This window comes from Delphinapterus leucas, chromosome 7 (assembly GCF_059928025.1).
Source record: "Delphinapterus leucas isolate spDelLeu-1000000601 "Yukka" chromosome 7, BTC_Dleu_Yukka2, whole genome shotgun sequence".
Lineage (NCBI taxonomy): Eukaryota > Metazoa > Chordata > Mammalia > Artiodactyla > Monodontidae > Delphinapterus > Delphinapterus leucas.
The window spans coordinates 63,131,257-63,148,065 of NC_143135.1; the positions used below are offsets into that span (position 1 = coordinate 63,131,257).

A 16,809-nucleotide genomic window follows, 5' to 3' on the forward strand; every position below is an offset into this window, starting at 1 on the left:
CTGAGCCTGCTGCTTCCCCTCTGCTAGGTAGTTGCCAAGCTCCCGTTGGCACTAAGTAAGCCTTCAGGTTAAGGCTCTATCCAAAGCAAATGAACCAGAGCTTCCTCCTCTGCTGTGGGAGTTGAATAGACCCTCCGTGGCTGTGTGCCTGGCTCTTTCTAAGGTGAAAAATCTTGCAGACTAAACGTCATGGAAAGCAAAATGGCTGGCTCGTCTTCACTTGCCACAGCATTGAGCACTGGGTTTAAGCTGGAAGAGAGACGAACCTCTTGGTCTGGAAAAACATTTATCTTGCAGAGCAACGGGCACGTGAAGATGTTACTCAGAGAGTATCTGGGGGTCTGGGGAGGTCATGGGATTGGGTTCACGGTGTGGACACGGTGCACTTTCCCCCTCTGGGTGACAGTTATGCCCACCATGTACTTCTCTGGAAGCTCAGTTAAGCCCAAGGGTAAGCTACAAAGATCCTAGGAAGGGCCCCTTCACCGGTCACATGTGCACAGAGAGCCTGCGCCCGATGGCAACATGGGTGAATGCTGACTATTTATGAGCTGCAATAAAGACAATCTTGCCAGGTGGAAGGAACCCTTCCACACCCAGCTCTGTGGGCGATCCCACGCTGCTTCAGCAACCAGTAACACCCAAGGCACAGTCTACCAGGCTCTGTTGATGATCTGTCCCCTCCATCCCCCTCTTTAGTCATTTCCACAGAGAGTTTCACATCACCTCTTTGAGAGGAAAATCCATTGAGGCTCAAGACTTCTGCAACAGAAGCCAAGCCCTGGGTTGTCCCATAGAACCTTTAGCACAGAATGGGCCAAGCACTGGGCTTGGACTCAAACCTGGCGGAAGCCATTTCTGCCCTGGGGCCCCTTTTCCCATGTGAAACGAGGGGGTTGAGTGAGAAGTATTTATATATAATATCTAGGAAGTATGATATCTAATGTGAACAGTCTGTGACTCTGCTGTGTGTATATGAAACAAGATGTACAAACCAATCCACACACAGACACAAGGGAAGGAGGGCCTGAGCAGGTGCCCTGTCTAACTGGGCGGGGCTCCCTCCCCCTGGCCCTTTGGAACTTCATCACGGGATGTCCCTCCTTCCTGGGATCACGTCTCACATATTTATTTTTCCAAACCTCCTTGGTGTCGGCAGGTAAAAGTGACTCAGAGTTTCAGGGCTGTAGACAGCAGATGTTTTCCTTCAACAGGAAACCTGGAGGGGTGTTTTCTTTGACTCTGATTAAAGCTACTTTTGCCTCAGAAGTTTTTTATAGAGACATACACACAGATGGTCTAGTTGTTCTGAAACTAAAGCCTTCACAGCAGCAACCCTCCCTGCACTGCCACGTAAGACGGAAGCTGCAAGGCAGAGCCTCCCTCTCCTGTTGCTGTGTCTTGCTCTGGGTGAGAGATGTGCCCCCAGACTTCTAGGGGAAAAATCTTGCAAACTGATTATTTTTTAAAAAGAACTCTAGTGTGGAAGATCACATAGTCAATGCATTTGAAAAGACAGAAATCATTGTCTTCCGTCTTCCCAATGTTGGCCTCTTTGTAACTTTCTTGAAGAAGGTCTGGCGGGAGTTCACCTTTCTTTGTGCGGGAGGGCTGTGAAAATGGCATCGGTGTGCCCTAGTTTGATCCTGAGTGTCCATGGAACACAGACTGTGTGAAACACCTACTTTCTCAGTCTTCATTACCCAGTCTGTGACACAAATACTTGACATCTTGGAGCAGTGTGCCACAGTAGACAAGGCCACTCTGGTGCCAGAGAGACCAGGGTTCAAATTCCAGCTCCAACACTTAGAGCTGTGTGACCTAAAGTAAGTAGTTAACGTGTGTCAATCTCGAGCTGTGTGACCTGAAGTAAGTAGTTAACGTGTGTCAATCTCAGTTCCCTCATCTGTAAAAAGGGGAGGACAATATCTCATACAGTTGGTGTGAGAACGAAATGAGATTGAGGGACTTCCCCGGTGGTCCAGTGGTAAAGAATCCATCTTCCAATGCAGGGGAGGCGGGTACGATCCCTGGTCGGGGAACTAAGATCCCACATGCCACGGGGCAACTAAGCCCACGTGCCACAACTAGAGAGAGAAAACACTCATGCCACAACTGGAGAGAAGCCCGAGCGCCACAACAAAGAGCCCATGCACCTCAACGATAAAGATCCCGCATGCCTGAACGAAGATCCTGCGTGCCCCAACTAAGACCCGACGCAGCCCCCCAAAAAAAAATTAAATAAATAAATAAAATAAAATAAATATTAAAAAAAAAGAGAGAGAGATTGAAATATATAAGGGCCCAGAACTATGCCTGGCCATTGCAGGTGCTGGCATAGGTCTTACTGGACGTGGTGAACACTGCTTTCTCTCTCGTCTGTGGTGTTGCATGGCAGCTCAGGCTGTGCCCTGTCCCCTCAGCTGGAGAATCCTCTGGTCCTTCCAAAACTCTCTCCCTTCCACACCCAGGAGGGAGAGCTGAGGCAGAGGCCAAAAGCCCCAGGGGGGAGAAGCAGACACTCTGAGGAGACGTAACACGTGAGCCATTAAAATGATCAGTTAGGTGACAGTGTTGAAACACTGACAACTAAAAGATTCCACCCACGCCTGGCTCTCATTTATCTCCCTCAGCCTAGCAGAATGCCTGACACCTACTAAACACTTCATAAACTTAAAAAAAAATAAGTAAAGAGAAAGTGCTCACAAAATAATCTTCATTGAAGAAATCAGAACAAAATTAGGGGTACAGTATGATTCATTAGGTAATACTGTATCTACAGCTACGTATACGCACAGAGAAACATCGGACAGGAGCACAGCTGTAGCATAGTGGGAGAAACGCCATTTCCTTCTCCTTTTAAAATTCTGACTAATGTTTTAAAGTTACTTTAGTAATAAAAATTCTAAAAGTCAAGACATAATCTTTACTCATAAAGCAACAAAAACCCGGGCAGGCAGTGCGGTATGGTGTGGGGAGAGGAGCGCTCATGTGGATTAGGACCCACTCCTGCCACTTCCAGCAGATCTTCTTGGGCCAATTAATCTCTCTGGGCCTCAGTTTCCTCAGCTGTAAAAAGAGGGTAATAACTGAGCTCCACTCACAGGGTTATTGTCAGGCTGAAACAGGGTGGTCTGTGAAAAGGGCCTGGCCCTGATTACTCATAGTTTCTCACCATCTTTTCTGGTGGGTTTGCTACAAGTTGGCACTAACTCTAAACTTTAGCACATCATTGCTGAGTGCTGGACCTTCAGTGATAAAGGATCTAAGGCATCTGCTAGAGGAAACCAACACCCTTCCAAGGGGTGCAATGGCCTAAGAATCAGTCTCAAGCCGTTCCACTTCTTGCCTAGAGCCAGCTTTTTGGAGAGAGAGAGAGAGAGAGAGAGAGAGAGATGGTCTCAAACAAATCCAGTTGGAACATGGCAGGAGGTGATGGATGGGAATAATAACTAACACAAAGTTTGCTATACTCATCCACGTTTGTGCGGTTCCACACATGTCCTTGTGGCTGAGGGACAATTTCAGCAAAACCCAGGCGTGTGGCTGGGGAGGGGAACCACAGTGCAGAGCAGACCTTGAAGATGGGTCTTAATGAGCAGCTATAAGGCTGTGCCACCATGCAGCCTCCCTTCTCCTAGGCTGGTGGGGAGGCATATAGAGAAGAGATTTAGCGGTGGGAGAATACCTAGTAACTTTCTGGTCCAGGCCCTAATTGTACCAGAAGGGGATGGTATCTAGACAGGTACAGGGACTCACCCGGCTGTCAGGGGTACCGGGACCAGGGTCCCTGCTTGCCGGGCCAGCACTTTGCGTGCTCTTCTTGTCCTCCCTCCTCCCCCTCCCACCCCCGTGAGTTCTCAGCTCTGAAGCCAGGTCTGTCTGCTGCTCCTTCATTTGACCGTATCTGTGGATGAAGCCTGAATAAGCATCACTTCTCATTAGAGGCTACAGTGCTTGTTCTTGTTTAGAAATGAGGATGTTGTGTGGCATCCAGGGAGGAAGGAGGCCATGCAGAGTCACAACAAGTTTTCTAGAGAAAGATCAACTCAGAATGCAAATAAGTATAAGCTTTTTGACAATATGAATCGAGAATCTAAAGAATGACCATTCCCTTTGCTTCAATATTTCCTTTTCTAGGAATTTATCCTTGGGAAATCATCAGAGATGGAAAGACTGATCTGCAAAAACGGGTATCACAGCACAATTATATTTGCAAGAAGACTAGAAACAACCTAAATGTCCAAGAGTGGAGGGTTTCTTACGTGAATTGTGATACACCAGGCAGCTATGAAAATGACCTTGTGGAATAATGGCTAGTGACCTGGGAGAAAACTCATGACATACATTACACTTAAAAAAGCAGGATACAAAACTGTATATGCAATATAAACTTAATTTTGTTTTTAATAAACGTTTCAGAGGGATAAGGCTGGAAAGAAATATCCCAAATTGTAAACAATGATTATTACTGGCTGTGTGACTAATATTTTATTTTTAATACTTCTCTGGAGTTTTCTCAATGAACATGAGAAAACGTTTTTCTCAGATGGACATGCACTGATTTTAAACCCAGAGATAAATATCACCAAGAAGAAATTCTTTTATGTTCATGATACAGAGACACAGAGCTGAGAACTGCAGACATGCACAAACACCATGACACAGCGTGGTGGTACCCAGAGCAAACTCTTGGCTGGGGTTTGAGCTCCTTAAATCCTAAACCTCCTGGAAGCCTGCAGGTGGCTCTCAGCCACAGCTCGGGTCAGTTTCTCTCCCTGGGTTTGCAGGATTGCTCATCTGCCTGATCCAGACATTTCAGCCCTTGGCCATGGTGCTTTGAGTTTTAATCCTTTTACAGGGGTAGCTGGCCTCTAAAATGCTGAAAAAACACAGCCCAGCAGCCACTCTCGCCTCAGCGGCTTTCTTCACTAACGGATCAGAGAGAGGCCATGAGGGCAATGGAAGCTGCCTAGGGACACGGGACAAGGAAGCACAGAAAGCCCGCGCAGGGGGTACCTTGGCAGGAGGTAGGGGAGCAAGAAGACCCAGCAGTGGCTGGGGGGGAGAGGATGGGACTGGGAGAGTGGGATGGGCAACCAGGGAGGAGAGAGGTCCTGGCATCACAGCCATGTAGGGGAGGTGTCCTGGCAGCGGTGACCCCAGAATGAAATGGCCTGATGCTCTGTAAACAGAACCACCACACAGAGGTGCTCCCCACGCCATCCCAGCGGCCACCCTCTGGCTCCCGGCCCAGGCAGCGCGTTACCTCGTTGTTGGTGCCCACATCCAGCAGGACAGGGAGGCACTGCTGCGGGTTGACGCCTCCGCACGCTGTGTACAGGGCCAGCTTGCCCACGGGGATGCCCATGCCATAGCAGCCCAGGTCTCCCAGGCCCAGGATGCGCTCCCCATCAGTCACCACCACAGCCTGAAAGACAAAGCAGGACGCCATCAATCAGGGACAGCACCTCCTGTGACAAAGTGCTCGTTTGTACAGCTCGTCAGGCCTGTCGACTGGACGCCCACCGCCTCTGCTGCGGGATGAAACAGCTTGCCTGGGATAAGGCCAAAGGATGCTTTCAACTGCAGGTGGCGGGCCCTTCCCCCATCCCCTCCCCTTTCTGGCAGGGCTGGAGAGAAACCCCGCCGAGGTGAGATGATCGAAAGACACCGGTCTGCATTCCGAGGTTCTGTTCCTGCAGGAAGAGCTGGAGGGAACCCACACCGAGTCATTCTCCCTCAAAGAAATTAAGCAGACTCTCTCAGCTTGAGCTCTGGGGCTGGGGACAGGGAGGGAAGGCAGAATGAAAGGAGATAATAAAACAAGTGTTTATGCTGCTACTACAGCCCCGGGGTTTAGAGACCCATATATGTGCTCTCCCCCCTGTTCCGGGGTATAATAAATCCAATCTGCAAAAACCAGAGCTCCTTGTGGCATCTGCTAGGGTCACTATTTCACGGGAAACCAGGAGGGTTCTCAAGCTGCACTGGGATTATCTTTGTGTTTTGGCAAAAAATCACAGAAGGCGTAGTAGGTACTAGACATAGTACTAGCCCCAGGCTCACCTACTGTGAATTAACAGACGCTGATGGAGCTGACAGTGATGACAGAAGTAATCACATGGTAGCGACGGCTATTCACTCCCTCATTCATTCATTTAATACATCTTTATGAAACGCCTGCTTTGCAGAAGACAGTGTGCCAAATCCTGGGGGAAGGAGGTTCAGTTTGCTCATCTATAAAAACAAGAATGCGTGGACCCAGCCCTCTAAAGGACTGATGGGCAAAAGAGAGATGGAACATGTATAGTTATACTGACTCCGGGGGGAAAGTGTGAGGGCAGCGGAACGGCTCAAGGGCAGCAGAGACCGAGAGAAGGGAGAGGTACTTCCTGTAGGCTAACCTTTCTTAGGTGAGGGGACACACGTGCCACATCTTGGACAGGTGGAGATTATCCATCAGGGGTACAGCTGGGGAGAAAGGTATTTGATGCAAAAGGAAATTAAGGTTCAGGGTAGAAGTGGGGGGGATGTAGGCTGTGTGTGTGGTTTCAGGTCCCACGAAAGGAGAGAATGGAAAGTCAGACTGCAAGGGGCCCTGAATGTCAATCCAAGAAGAACCCACCAGGGTGACAGTGAAGTTGTTTATAGGTCACCTCAATTGGCTCTCCAGCACTGGTTCCCTCCATCCCTAAATGAGTGGAGTTTATGGGGCCACCCAGCCCTCCACTGGAACCAGCTTTGGGTCAGGACTTAGGACCAGCTCTGAGCTGTGGCTGTCCTGGTTGGCCCCAAGCGTGGTGCCGTGGGCACCGTAGAGGTCAGTTTACTCCACGCAGGTACAGTGGTGGGCTGGGCACTGGCGATAAAGAGACGAAGACCCACTCCTACTGGGGAGGGTTTATGATCCAGCACCCACAGGCTCCGTGGAATCTTCTCTCTCCCAGGGTGAGAGCACACAGGGCTGTGCTGCCTTTTGGTAGAAACAGGTGTAGAGACTCGTAAAGCCACACCTCCACTGCTGGAAAGGGGCTCTGGAGAGCGCAGCGGCCCCATGAAGGTCGTGCTGTCCCCCTTAGATTGGTCTCCTGCCTCCAGGGTGAGTGTCCCCGTCCTGCATCTCACTTGCTCCTCCCCCGCCCTGGCAGGGAGGCCCGTCTGGGATAGTTATCTGTGTTTCACAGGTGAGCAAACTGAAGCTCCTGGACCTTCATGCTCTGTACATATTTGTTAAGTATCAGCCAACCGCCAGGCACTGTGCTGGATGTTTCCACATCAGTTATCTTAGAAATATTAGATAACTTACCAAGGGCACCTTGCTTGTGTATGTGGCAAGTCGAGATTCTAATCAGGCTTCGGGTACCTGGTTCAGGGCTCTTTCTACAACACGGCTGGGCTGGGAAAAAGCACCTGTGCTCTTGGCAAAGTCCTGTCCCGCCTTGGTGCCACCCTCTCCGCAGCCTCTGACCCCCTGCTGGCAGCTCTCCCCAGTGAAGCCTGTGCCTTCACGTTACCCCTGAGTGCCCAAACTCTGGGCATTTCTCTACCATCTCTCCTAATCAAAGCCTCCCTATTCTGGTTCCCATTCTCTTAGATTTCTCTCTGCTGAGGGGCAGTGAGTGACACAGAGTTCAACAGAGGAAATCAGCTACGACTCCAGGGTGTTCTCCTTATAACTCTGGGGCCTTTCAAGATGGTAGCGGGGGGACTTCCCTGGCAGTTTGGTGGTTAAGACTCCACGCTCCCAATGCAGGGGGCATGGGCTCGACTCCTGGCTGGGGAACTAAGATCCCGCCTGCCGTGCAGTATGGCCAAAAAACAAAAAAAAAAAGATGGTAGCGGGGCTCTGCAGGGCCACCCTCCCAGCCTGGGGATGTCCAAAGGTGCTTGACTACATGCCTGACTCCTCCGAGGGAATGTCTCACCTCCATCTGTCATCCACTCTCCATCCTGTAGTGCTAAATGGCTGCGTTATTGCAACAGCTTCACAACCAGGCTCAAAGGCCTTTAGTTACTTCTAACTGTCCATAAAATAGAGTCCAAAAGGCTTATCTCTTTAATGACAGGAACCCAGCTCTACACACAACTGCCCCTCTAGCAGAACTGGCCTTACTCCCATCAGACACACTCTGAATTCACCCATAATCTCTAGCCTCTCAGCCTCTATATTCCTGTCACTTCTGCTCTTTCTCCAGCAGTGCAAATCCTGCCCGTTACAACCCAACGTGATTTCTCCTGGCACTGGCTGTATCTACCACGCACCTGGCCTGCTCAACCTTCCTGTCTGCCTGCCTGCCTTCTGCAGACATTTATTAAGTACCTACTGCTTGCCAAGCCCTGCATAGGTGCGATTTAAAAATCTGATGGTGACAGCATTTGGGTTCTTATTTAACATTTTTTAAAAATGTCCATTTAATCTCACCAAATAGCCTAAAGGTTAATGGCAGGGGTTTGGGCGTCTGATAACCAGTATTCGGATCTAGGTTCCTTGATAACCCGCCAATATGTAATCTTGGGTCATCAGATAACTTTTCTGAGTTTTAATTTTCCATAAAATGGGAATAATAATAATGTCTAACTCGTCAGCTTGTTGTAAAGATGAAATGAAATAATAAGTGTCTCATTTTAACCAGGTGCCTTGTGATTGGCAAATGGTCACTGCTTGTATGATCATATTGATGGTTAGTACTGGGGGCAAAGATTACATAGTAGAATTTTTAATTGTTTCATCTGTCTTTAGTTCAGCCTCACCATAGAAAGGCCATGCAACAATTATATCTGTTAAATGAGTGAATGAAAAGGAAACCAAGGGGAGACCTTGGCAGCTTTTAAGAAAGTCTGGCCATGAGAAACTCAACCGCATTCTAACCTTGACATTGTCATTCATTCCAATGGCAAATACTGTCACCTCTAAGCAAACACTTACAGCTCACCATCTGCCAGAGATTGCCACTTGGATGTCCAATAGTCCTCTCCAGTCCTCCAAGTCCTTTACCAAACGAATCCGCTTTTCCCCATCTCTCCTTCTTAACTTTCCACTTCTGCTGTCCTCCCTCACTCTGTTACCTCCTATCTCCCAGGCTCAAAACTGCCCAATCTGCTTTGACTTCTTCTGTCATCAGTCAACCACAGTCAATTGGTCACCAAGTTCTGCTGATTTGACCTGCTTCCATTTTTCTCACCTGTTTCGTGATCTTCATCCCTATTGCTAACCTTAGACCAGCCCATCTGCGTCTCACTTGACCACTTTAGTGGTTCCCTGATTGGTCTTTCTATTCTTGGATTCTCCCTACTCCATTTCATTTTTCCAAAGCACACCCAGATTTGTCACGTTCTTGCTTCCAAACCTCCGATGGCTCCTGATGCCTATAAAATAAAGCTCAAACATCCTCGACTGACATTTGAGGCCTTCCGTGGTCTACGCCCAATCTGCTCTTTGAATTTCCCCTTTATCCACTCCATGCTGCATCCAAACTGAAAGGCTGTTAATCTTTATAAAGTGTGTGTTTTCTTGACTATACGCCATCTTACACCTCAATCCCTATACCTCCTTGATCCAAACCCTACCATCCTTGCATGTTTCAAGGAACAATTCAAAAGGCACTTCCGTCCATGAAGCTTCCCTTCTGGAAGTTATCACTCCCAACTCTGCATTCCTATGGCATTTTCCTCTCCCACAGCACCTATCCCTTTCTTCCTTGTATTATAGTTATATATATTTCCTTGTCTTTCATAGCAACTCTTTAAGGGCAAGCAAAGGGTCTTGTCCTCTTTGATTCTTTAGCGCTTAGCTTGGGGCCTGCAATGTGATATGAACTCAGTAACCGATGGACAATGTCATAGATCCAACACAGAGAGCAAAGGCTCTTCTCCATGGGACTGAATTCAGAACTGGAGTAGATGAGCAAGTTCAGAGAGAAGATGCTGCATCCTGTTTTTCACGACGTCAGTGGAGCTAGAGCTGTGGGTCACTGGAGAAGTCGGGGTCAAAAGGCTGAGGGCAAACTTGAGCAGCACCCTGGGGTTTTAGAGCCCAGCAATAGCTACGAGTGGACTGGCTCACAGTTTCCTTGTTAGGATGGCTTTTACAACTCATAACCCCTCTGTAGTATTTCAGATGGCGAGGAGGAGATTCAGACGACTGAGGGATGGTGCGGCCCATTCTTTCTCTGTCTGCCTAGCTTCTGACTTACTGCCACCTCCCTCAGCCTGGGTGGACCCAATGGGGCTGACCCAGGACTGATCGGAGGATCACGCCTCCTTGCTTGCTCTGGCTCTGGTTTCCCTGGACTTGGAGCTCTGGGCATGGGCTGCCCATAGCACTGTGTGTGAGGCCCTCCCCTTCCTCCTGCTGTGCCTTCCTTCCCGCTTATCCTTCCCTTTCCTCCTCCTTTTTTCTCTCTCTCCACGACATAAATAATGCACAGTCCGTGGTCTCAAATCTTGGTTCCATCCCTCATGAGCAAAGCTGAGCTAACCTCTCAGCTTCTTTGTCTATAAAATGGGGATGACAACAACCCCTGCCTCTTGGAGGGTCACGGGGAGAAGTCAGTGAGTTAGTCTGTGTGGCGCACTTAGCAGAATGCTGGTGAGGTGGACAGGGTGCTGTGCCGCCCAGATTCCCCTTTTAGGAACGAAGGGGTTATTCCCCCAGTGGTACCCTCAGCTATGAGCCTATTCCGAGACTTTCCTCAACTGAAGAGAGCCACCTTGACCAAAGTCACACCCCATTCCCAGGGCAGCAGCCCACAACCAATGAATGATGGATGTAGGGGTACCAAGGCCCAGATCCCTTGGCCCAACTCAGGATGACTCTGAAGGACCATCCCTGTTCATGAGCCTCCTAGCACACCCAGCTGGGTCTTCCGATGGCTCCCACTTAGCCCAACCTCTCTCCCTTTTTCCTGTCCTGCTTCCTTTCCTTCTAGAGGTGTTGATCCCAAGAGCACTGCCTAATATGCCAATCTTCATCTCAGAGAATGTTTCCCAGGAAATCCAACTGCTGACACCGAGTGGGGTTTAACCTATACTGGGCGTGTGCATGACAGGCAGGCACTTAGCACTAACATCTGGTCCAAGTTTAAAGGCCCAAGTGGCTGGTGCCCAGAGGCAGGGGATGCTCCTTTGGCTCCAGTACTCGGCCACCTCCCAGCAACTCCTTCCCAAAGCTGCTGGGACTGGGATGAAGGAGAGATTTAGGACCTTGGGAAAGCTCTTGGGGAGGAGGGCTTTTCTGAGCTGACCATTCCTCCTGGCTCCGGGAAATGGTCTCTGTGGGAAAGAGTCAGAAAAGCAGTTCTCACTCCCCTTTGTGATTTATGCTGGAAAGCTCTGGGTGGGCCAGGCTGGCCCATCCTCCCTGAGCAAGAGGGGCCCACAAAACTTCATGGTCCCCAAGACCTGAGCTTTGGCCTCACTTCCCTCACAGCCTACTCCTATTACATCTCAGTCTGCAGTTCCGCTTTCTGGCTGGGAAGCCACAGAAACTCAGCTTTTATCTTCTGAGTTGTTTCAGAAGCTTCTCTGAACTACCCCTCCCCTCCAGCCAACAACATCAAGGTCCAGAGATACCTGTGCCTTGCAAAACTCTGCCTGCCTGCCCTATTCAGAAGCTGGGGAAGCGATGGCTCAGCAGCAGGGCTCTGGGTTACTTGTGGATGTACTTGTGGATGACCGTGGGTACCGCTTAACACCAGCTTGCTCATCTGAGAAAAGTCACGCCCCTACCCTACCGCTTCTCCAAGACCCACCTGGGGGGTTTCAGAAGCACTCCTTACTCCACTCTGGTCACAGTGTGAAAATCAAATGAAATACTGAAGGGGAGTCTCCATTAGCACCAGAGTACCATGAAAGGGTTAATGAGCAGAGATTCCCTACTTAGGGAAGGAGTTCTTCATCTCCTCTTTTAAAGGCAACTGGAGAAAACACACCAATAAACAAGAAAAACTGTGGCTTAGAACATTCTGAGCCTTTGAAAGGGCAGCCCTGGAGTGAGAGAGAAGGACCGTCCTGAAAAAGGCCGGTGACAGGGCAGGGTAGAGACTAGGGGAAACCTGATCAGTCCTATTTGCCTTGTACACATGCCAAACTATGCACCCAATATTCAGAGCTCCTGGTTTTTCTAGAGAAGTCAGAAATCCAGGGTTAAAAAAAAATTTTTTTTTCAAATGAAGTCTCTTAATTTTAAAATGTTGTCCACGAATTCAAATTTTTCAAAAGTCACTTTATTTATTCAACAAACTTTTATTCATTATCTTTTGTATATCAGTCGCTATGCTAAATAGGTTCTGTTGATCCAAAGATGAATAAAAGAAAGTACTTCCCCTCTAAGACAATTTAAGAAAACACCCCCCACAAACACCCAGGGAATTTAACAGAAAATACTTCTACCAATTATATGACTCTCAATGTTTTTAAAAATTGTATTTGCAAATAAGATGATCAAATTTTAAATGGGACAACTGCTCTCACTTGAGCTATAGCATATAAAATTAATAACATTAAAAAGTAATATTAAAATTAAAGTGAGTTTTTTTTCAAAGAATTCCTTTTCAACTGCTAAAATTTGTTTCATTTTTTAAAAATTGACTTTATTGCTAATAAGACCAGCCAATGTGCCAGAAGGAATCTAAATAGGATGCCAATACATACTGTTCACAACACAGATTCAGAATTAAAAACTCTTGGCCTTTTTTGGGTCCAGGTCTCCTTAGACAGTTTTCCCTCCAGCTTTGCTTTGACCCCAGCCACTGTGAGAAGAGGATATAAAACACTGTGGGTTCCAGAATGTTCTGTGCCTGGAAGATCTCCATTCAGAAGTTTTGGCCAAATGTCCCATTAATTCCCCTTTGACTAAGGCACTTTGGGGTCAGATGAACTTGGGGTCTATGAAGATTACAGAAAAGGGACTGGGTCCACAGTTCACACCAAGGCTACATGTTTCTGAAATTTGGGGTGAGGCCAGACTCTGCTGTAGGGATCTAGGAGGGAGTTAGCTCGGGGCAGCCTTTCCCTAATGAAAGAATTTGTTTTTCAAAAGTCACTTTAAATCAAACATCTCTAGGGACCAAATCGACTGGCTGCCCTTTTGTGGTCTGTGGTTCCCTGGTAAGGGGACCCCCTCCTCGGCCAGCCTTAGGCGTCTGCAGTCTCTTCCCTGCACTGCTGTGTGTGCTACAGCCGCCTCGTCCACCTCCAGCAATGACAGAGTCCATTCAAGTGCCCTTCAGTGTTGTACAGACTTTATCATAGTTAATCCTCAATTTCCTGTTGTGAGATCAGAGAGGTTATCTGCACACACAGCAGGTAAATGGAAGATTCAAGACCAGAACTCAGGTCTGCCTGGTTGCAAAGCCAGAGCTGACTCTTCTACATAGTTTCTGAGACTGACCTCTGGCCTCCTCCAAAGTGAAACAGGAGTATAGGGTGGAGGGGGAGAGGTGGCCCCAGGCATTCACCCGTCCACTCTGGGGTACTGCAGGGTGAGTGGCCAACAAGTCACCCTGTTTGTTCCTCATCCTCGGGCTCCTGTCTTCGGCAGCACAGACAGTCTACTGTAATTGTTTCCAGGTCAGTCTCTCTAACTAGCCTGCAAGCTCCTTGAGGTTGGGCCTGCGTACCTTCTTTATCCCTGAGCCCCCAGGGAACTCTTACAGAACAGATGTTACTAAATGGCTGTTGAATGCAACTGAATTAGATGCACTGGCCCAGATATCTACTCATGAAACTTATGCTTTTCCTGGAGGCTCTGGATACTTCTCCTTGTTTGAGGCCTGCCGAGTTCCACCTCTCCCAGGGTGACCCCAAAGCCCTCATTTCTCTTTCTCTAAAATCACAACAGGTGCATCTCCATCTCTCTGGAGACACTTAGAACTTAGAAGGTTCTCAGAATATGTTGGTTGAAGTCCATGGATACTTAGCAGCCAGGGTTCTATTCTGAATTCATATCTTGATTTCCCAGTCAGAGTGAAGCAATGTGGGGTCGGGGTCTGTGTTCTTTTCATTCTACACTCCTCAAAGCAGAGTCCTGGGCGCAGTTTTGTAAAGTTACGCCCCGACAAGAGGAGTGATGGGGACCTGAAATCCAGCCCATGAGCCCCTCACCAAGGCCCTGTGCCAGCCTGGAGGAAGCAGTGCTTTTCTCTTACTGGTTAAAAGGGGGTGTCTTTTCATCTTATTTTTTAATTCCTCATAGCTTGCACAGAGGCACCATAGATGTTAGTGCAGACCCCATCTCCCTGCTCCTGGCACAGGGCCTGATACCTGGAAGATGTTCATTGTGTCCACCTACTGAGTTCATTCAACTCAGCAAGCATCTACTGAGTGCCTACTGTGGACAAGTTTCACCACGGCTGAACCGTCCAGGAAGGGGGAAAGATTAGTCTGTAGGACCTCAGAGCATGGGAAGGCTGGAGTTAACTTCCCATCGAGTGAGCTGGTTTCCCTTAATGTGCTCAAGATTTTATTATAGATTCATCCTAGACACACCTTGGAAACTTGCTTCTTCTGGGACTGGGACCAAAAGTTGCAGGGCCAAGGCTTGCATGTAACCAGAGTCTAAGCAGATAGGCAGGAAAGAAGAGCACAGGGCACATCACACCCAGACAGAGATGTACGAATTGAGCTCTTCACTGAGGCCAGGACTGGAGTCCAAGGGCCTCAGCTGTGGCTCAGGCCTGGCTGCTGAGAGCCAAGGTCTTGCCCTACTGGCTCTGGTTCTGAATGTCGCCACACCTCCGAGAGGGACAGAAGTGGGTGGGACACAAGGAGAGGTTGGTAGAGAGAAGCTGTACTCATGCCTGGTGGATAGAGGTGGCCCAGGGAACTGGCAGGGACGGAGGGAGGGAGGGCCTGAGAGCAAACAACTCTCAGCCTTCCAGCATTGCCCCGAGAGGTACATATACTGGGCTTGGTCAGGTCCAAACACTCCCCTGCTCGAGTGCCAGAAACGCCCTCACCAAGCAGCCAGAAGATGTTCTGTAATTTTGCTTCACCCGTTTGTTTGCAGAAGTGACAATGATCTTAGAATCCAGAGTCCCTGAAACTCTTCCATAGAAGTCCCCATGACAGGAGGAGATCTGGGGACACAGCCAGAGGCTAACACGTTTCTACAAAGCTTCACCAATTTTGCATTCTATATTATATCCTGTTTGTTACATATAAAAAAGTTTCCTTAAATGTTTCAAGTAAAATTGATGCTCCAGGAAACAGTGCCAGGTTCATTTTTGCCACTCTGCATATGTCCCCCCCCGCCCAACACATACACTGCAGTGTACGGCCAGGTGTGAAGACATCGCTCATCATAAACCTTTTCTCTTGGTGCAGAATGTCCCTGCCCTCTATCTTAGTCCCTCCAACGCCAGACCGTCCAAACTCTACCCCTCAACTCAAGGCCTTGCTCCAATGTCACCTCTTCCACTAAGTCTTCCCAGATCCCCTTCAGGCTAAAAGTGATCTCAGCCTCCTTGAACACCCCCAGCTCTTCAGTGTGCCTTGTTTATCTCTGATCAGCTTCCACCTGTTAATCTTTTGTGTCTCTGTCTTATTTTCCTCATGAAAAGTCAGCCACTTGAGAAGAGGGTCTATGTTGGATTTTTCCCTGAATCCACCATGGAAACTGGCAGTGTGTATATTCATCAGGTACTCAATACATGCACTACTACTACTAGACATTTTCACACGGATGCCTGGTTAATGCAAGCCTTTACTCCGTGGTGCATCTGTGCTCGGCTGTAACTGGTCTATGGTCTGGGCCTGGGGAAGGGATGCAGTGTCTTGCCTTCAGTGTTGTAATGGCCCATTTCATAGCTGAGAATGACTCTAATCCAGGCTGAAAGGATTCATCCAACAATAGAGCAATACCAAAGAAAACAGGGCCATACCTTAATATTATCTTCTGGCCAAGAGTTCAGCATTGTTGCAAGATGGCCCTTGTCATGAATGGTGATAAACAGCCCACTGGGAAAAGAAAAACACATACACACAGAGAAACCACTCAGACTAGGAACAGAGCAAAGACTACAAGTACTGTGTATCATTGCATCAGTTAATTTTAACCATAGACCTGGGCAAAAGGGGTCCCTGCCCAAAGCCCCAGCAATGTTAGAGAGCCCTGCTCTGGTTTTCCTCCAAGTCTTCCCCTCCAGAGGGCAAAGAGGTCCATGGGGCCGAGGGATGTACCCACCCGGAGCCTGTGTTCACAGAGCCTGTACCTTCCTTCCTCTCTCTAGATCAGGCACACAGGACCCCAGAATTCTCTGATTGAGTGGTCTCAAGGCTACTTTTAGGGACTCTGTGAGCCTTTTCTCTGGGTCCCTCCTTCCAAGTACAGACTACACTGCAGTGGGTGGATCCCTGAGCCTGGGGCTATGACTGGTACTTGGACATGTGGGTTGTGATGTCCAGACACTCATACACATGGCCTCTTGCAGTGGGGGATGGAGCTGGGGATAGGAAGGGGGGTTGCTGCCAGCCTTGAGCCAGTTTTAGAGTCTGAGAATTCTAAATTCAAACCTGGCCTTCCAGACAATCATGAAGGTATATTTGTAAGGGTAGGAGGATGAGACATATTTTACTCAACAGTTTATTAGCAGTTAACAGTTATTAACAGTTACTGAATTTTGTGACCCATTATTTAAGTCATGCCCTCGTCAATAGTAAACACCCATGGCCCTGCTCTTTGGTCTCACCAGGCTTGTAAAACTCTCACCCCTTGAGGAAACCCACTTTCTGCTCCCTGTGCATCTCCACCCAGGCAGCCGAAGGCAGATGGAAACAATCCTACTACAGGGCAGACTGATCGGTGCC

General features: G+C 48.6%; 1 protein-coding gene across 3 annotated transcripts in view; it reads right to left on the bottom strand.

Moving 5' to 3' along the window:
• ME3 (malic enzyme 3) overlaps positions 1–16,809 on the bottom strand; it is a 200,470-nt gene that overhangs the window by 49,328 nt on the left and 134,333 nt on the right. For all 3 annotated transcript variants that reach the window (XM_022594055.3, XM_089915378.1, XM_022594053.3), the window contains exons 5-6: positions 15,885–15,960; positions 5,270–5,431 (exon numbers count right to left, since the gene is read on the bottom strand). In XM_022594055.3, the coding sequence (XP_022449763.1) occupies positions 5,270–5,431; positions 15,885–15,960 (238 nt within the window). The remainder of the gene's footprint in view (positions 1–5,269; positions 5,432–15,884; positions 15,961–16,809) is intronic.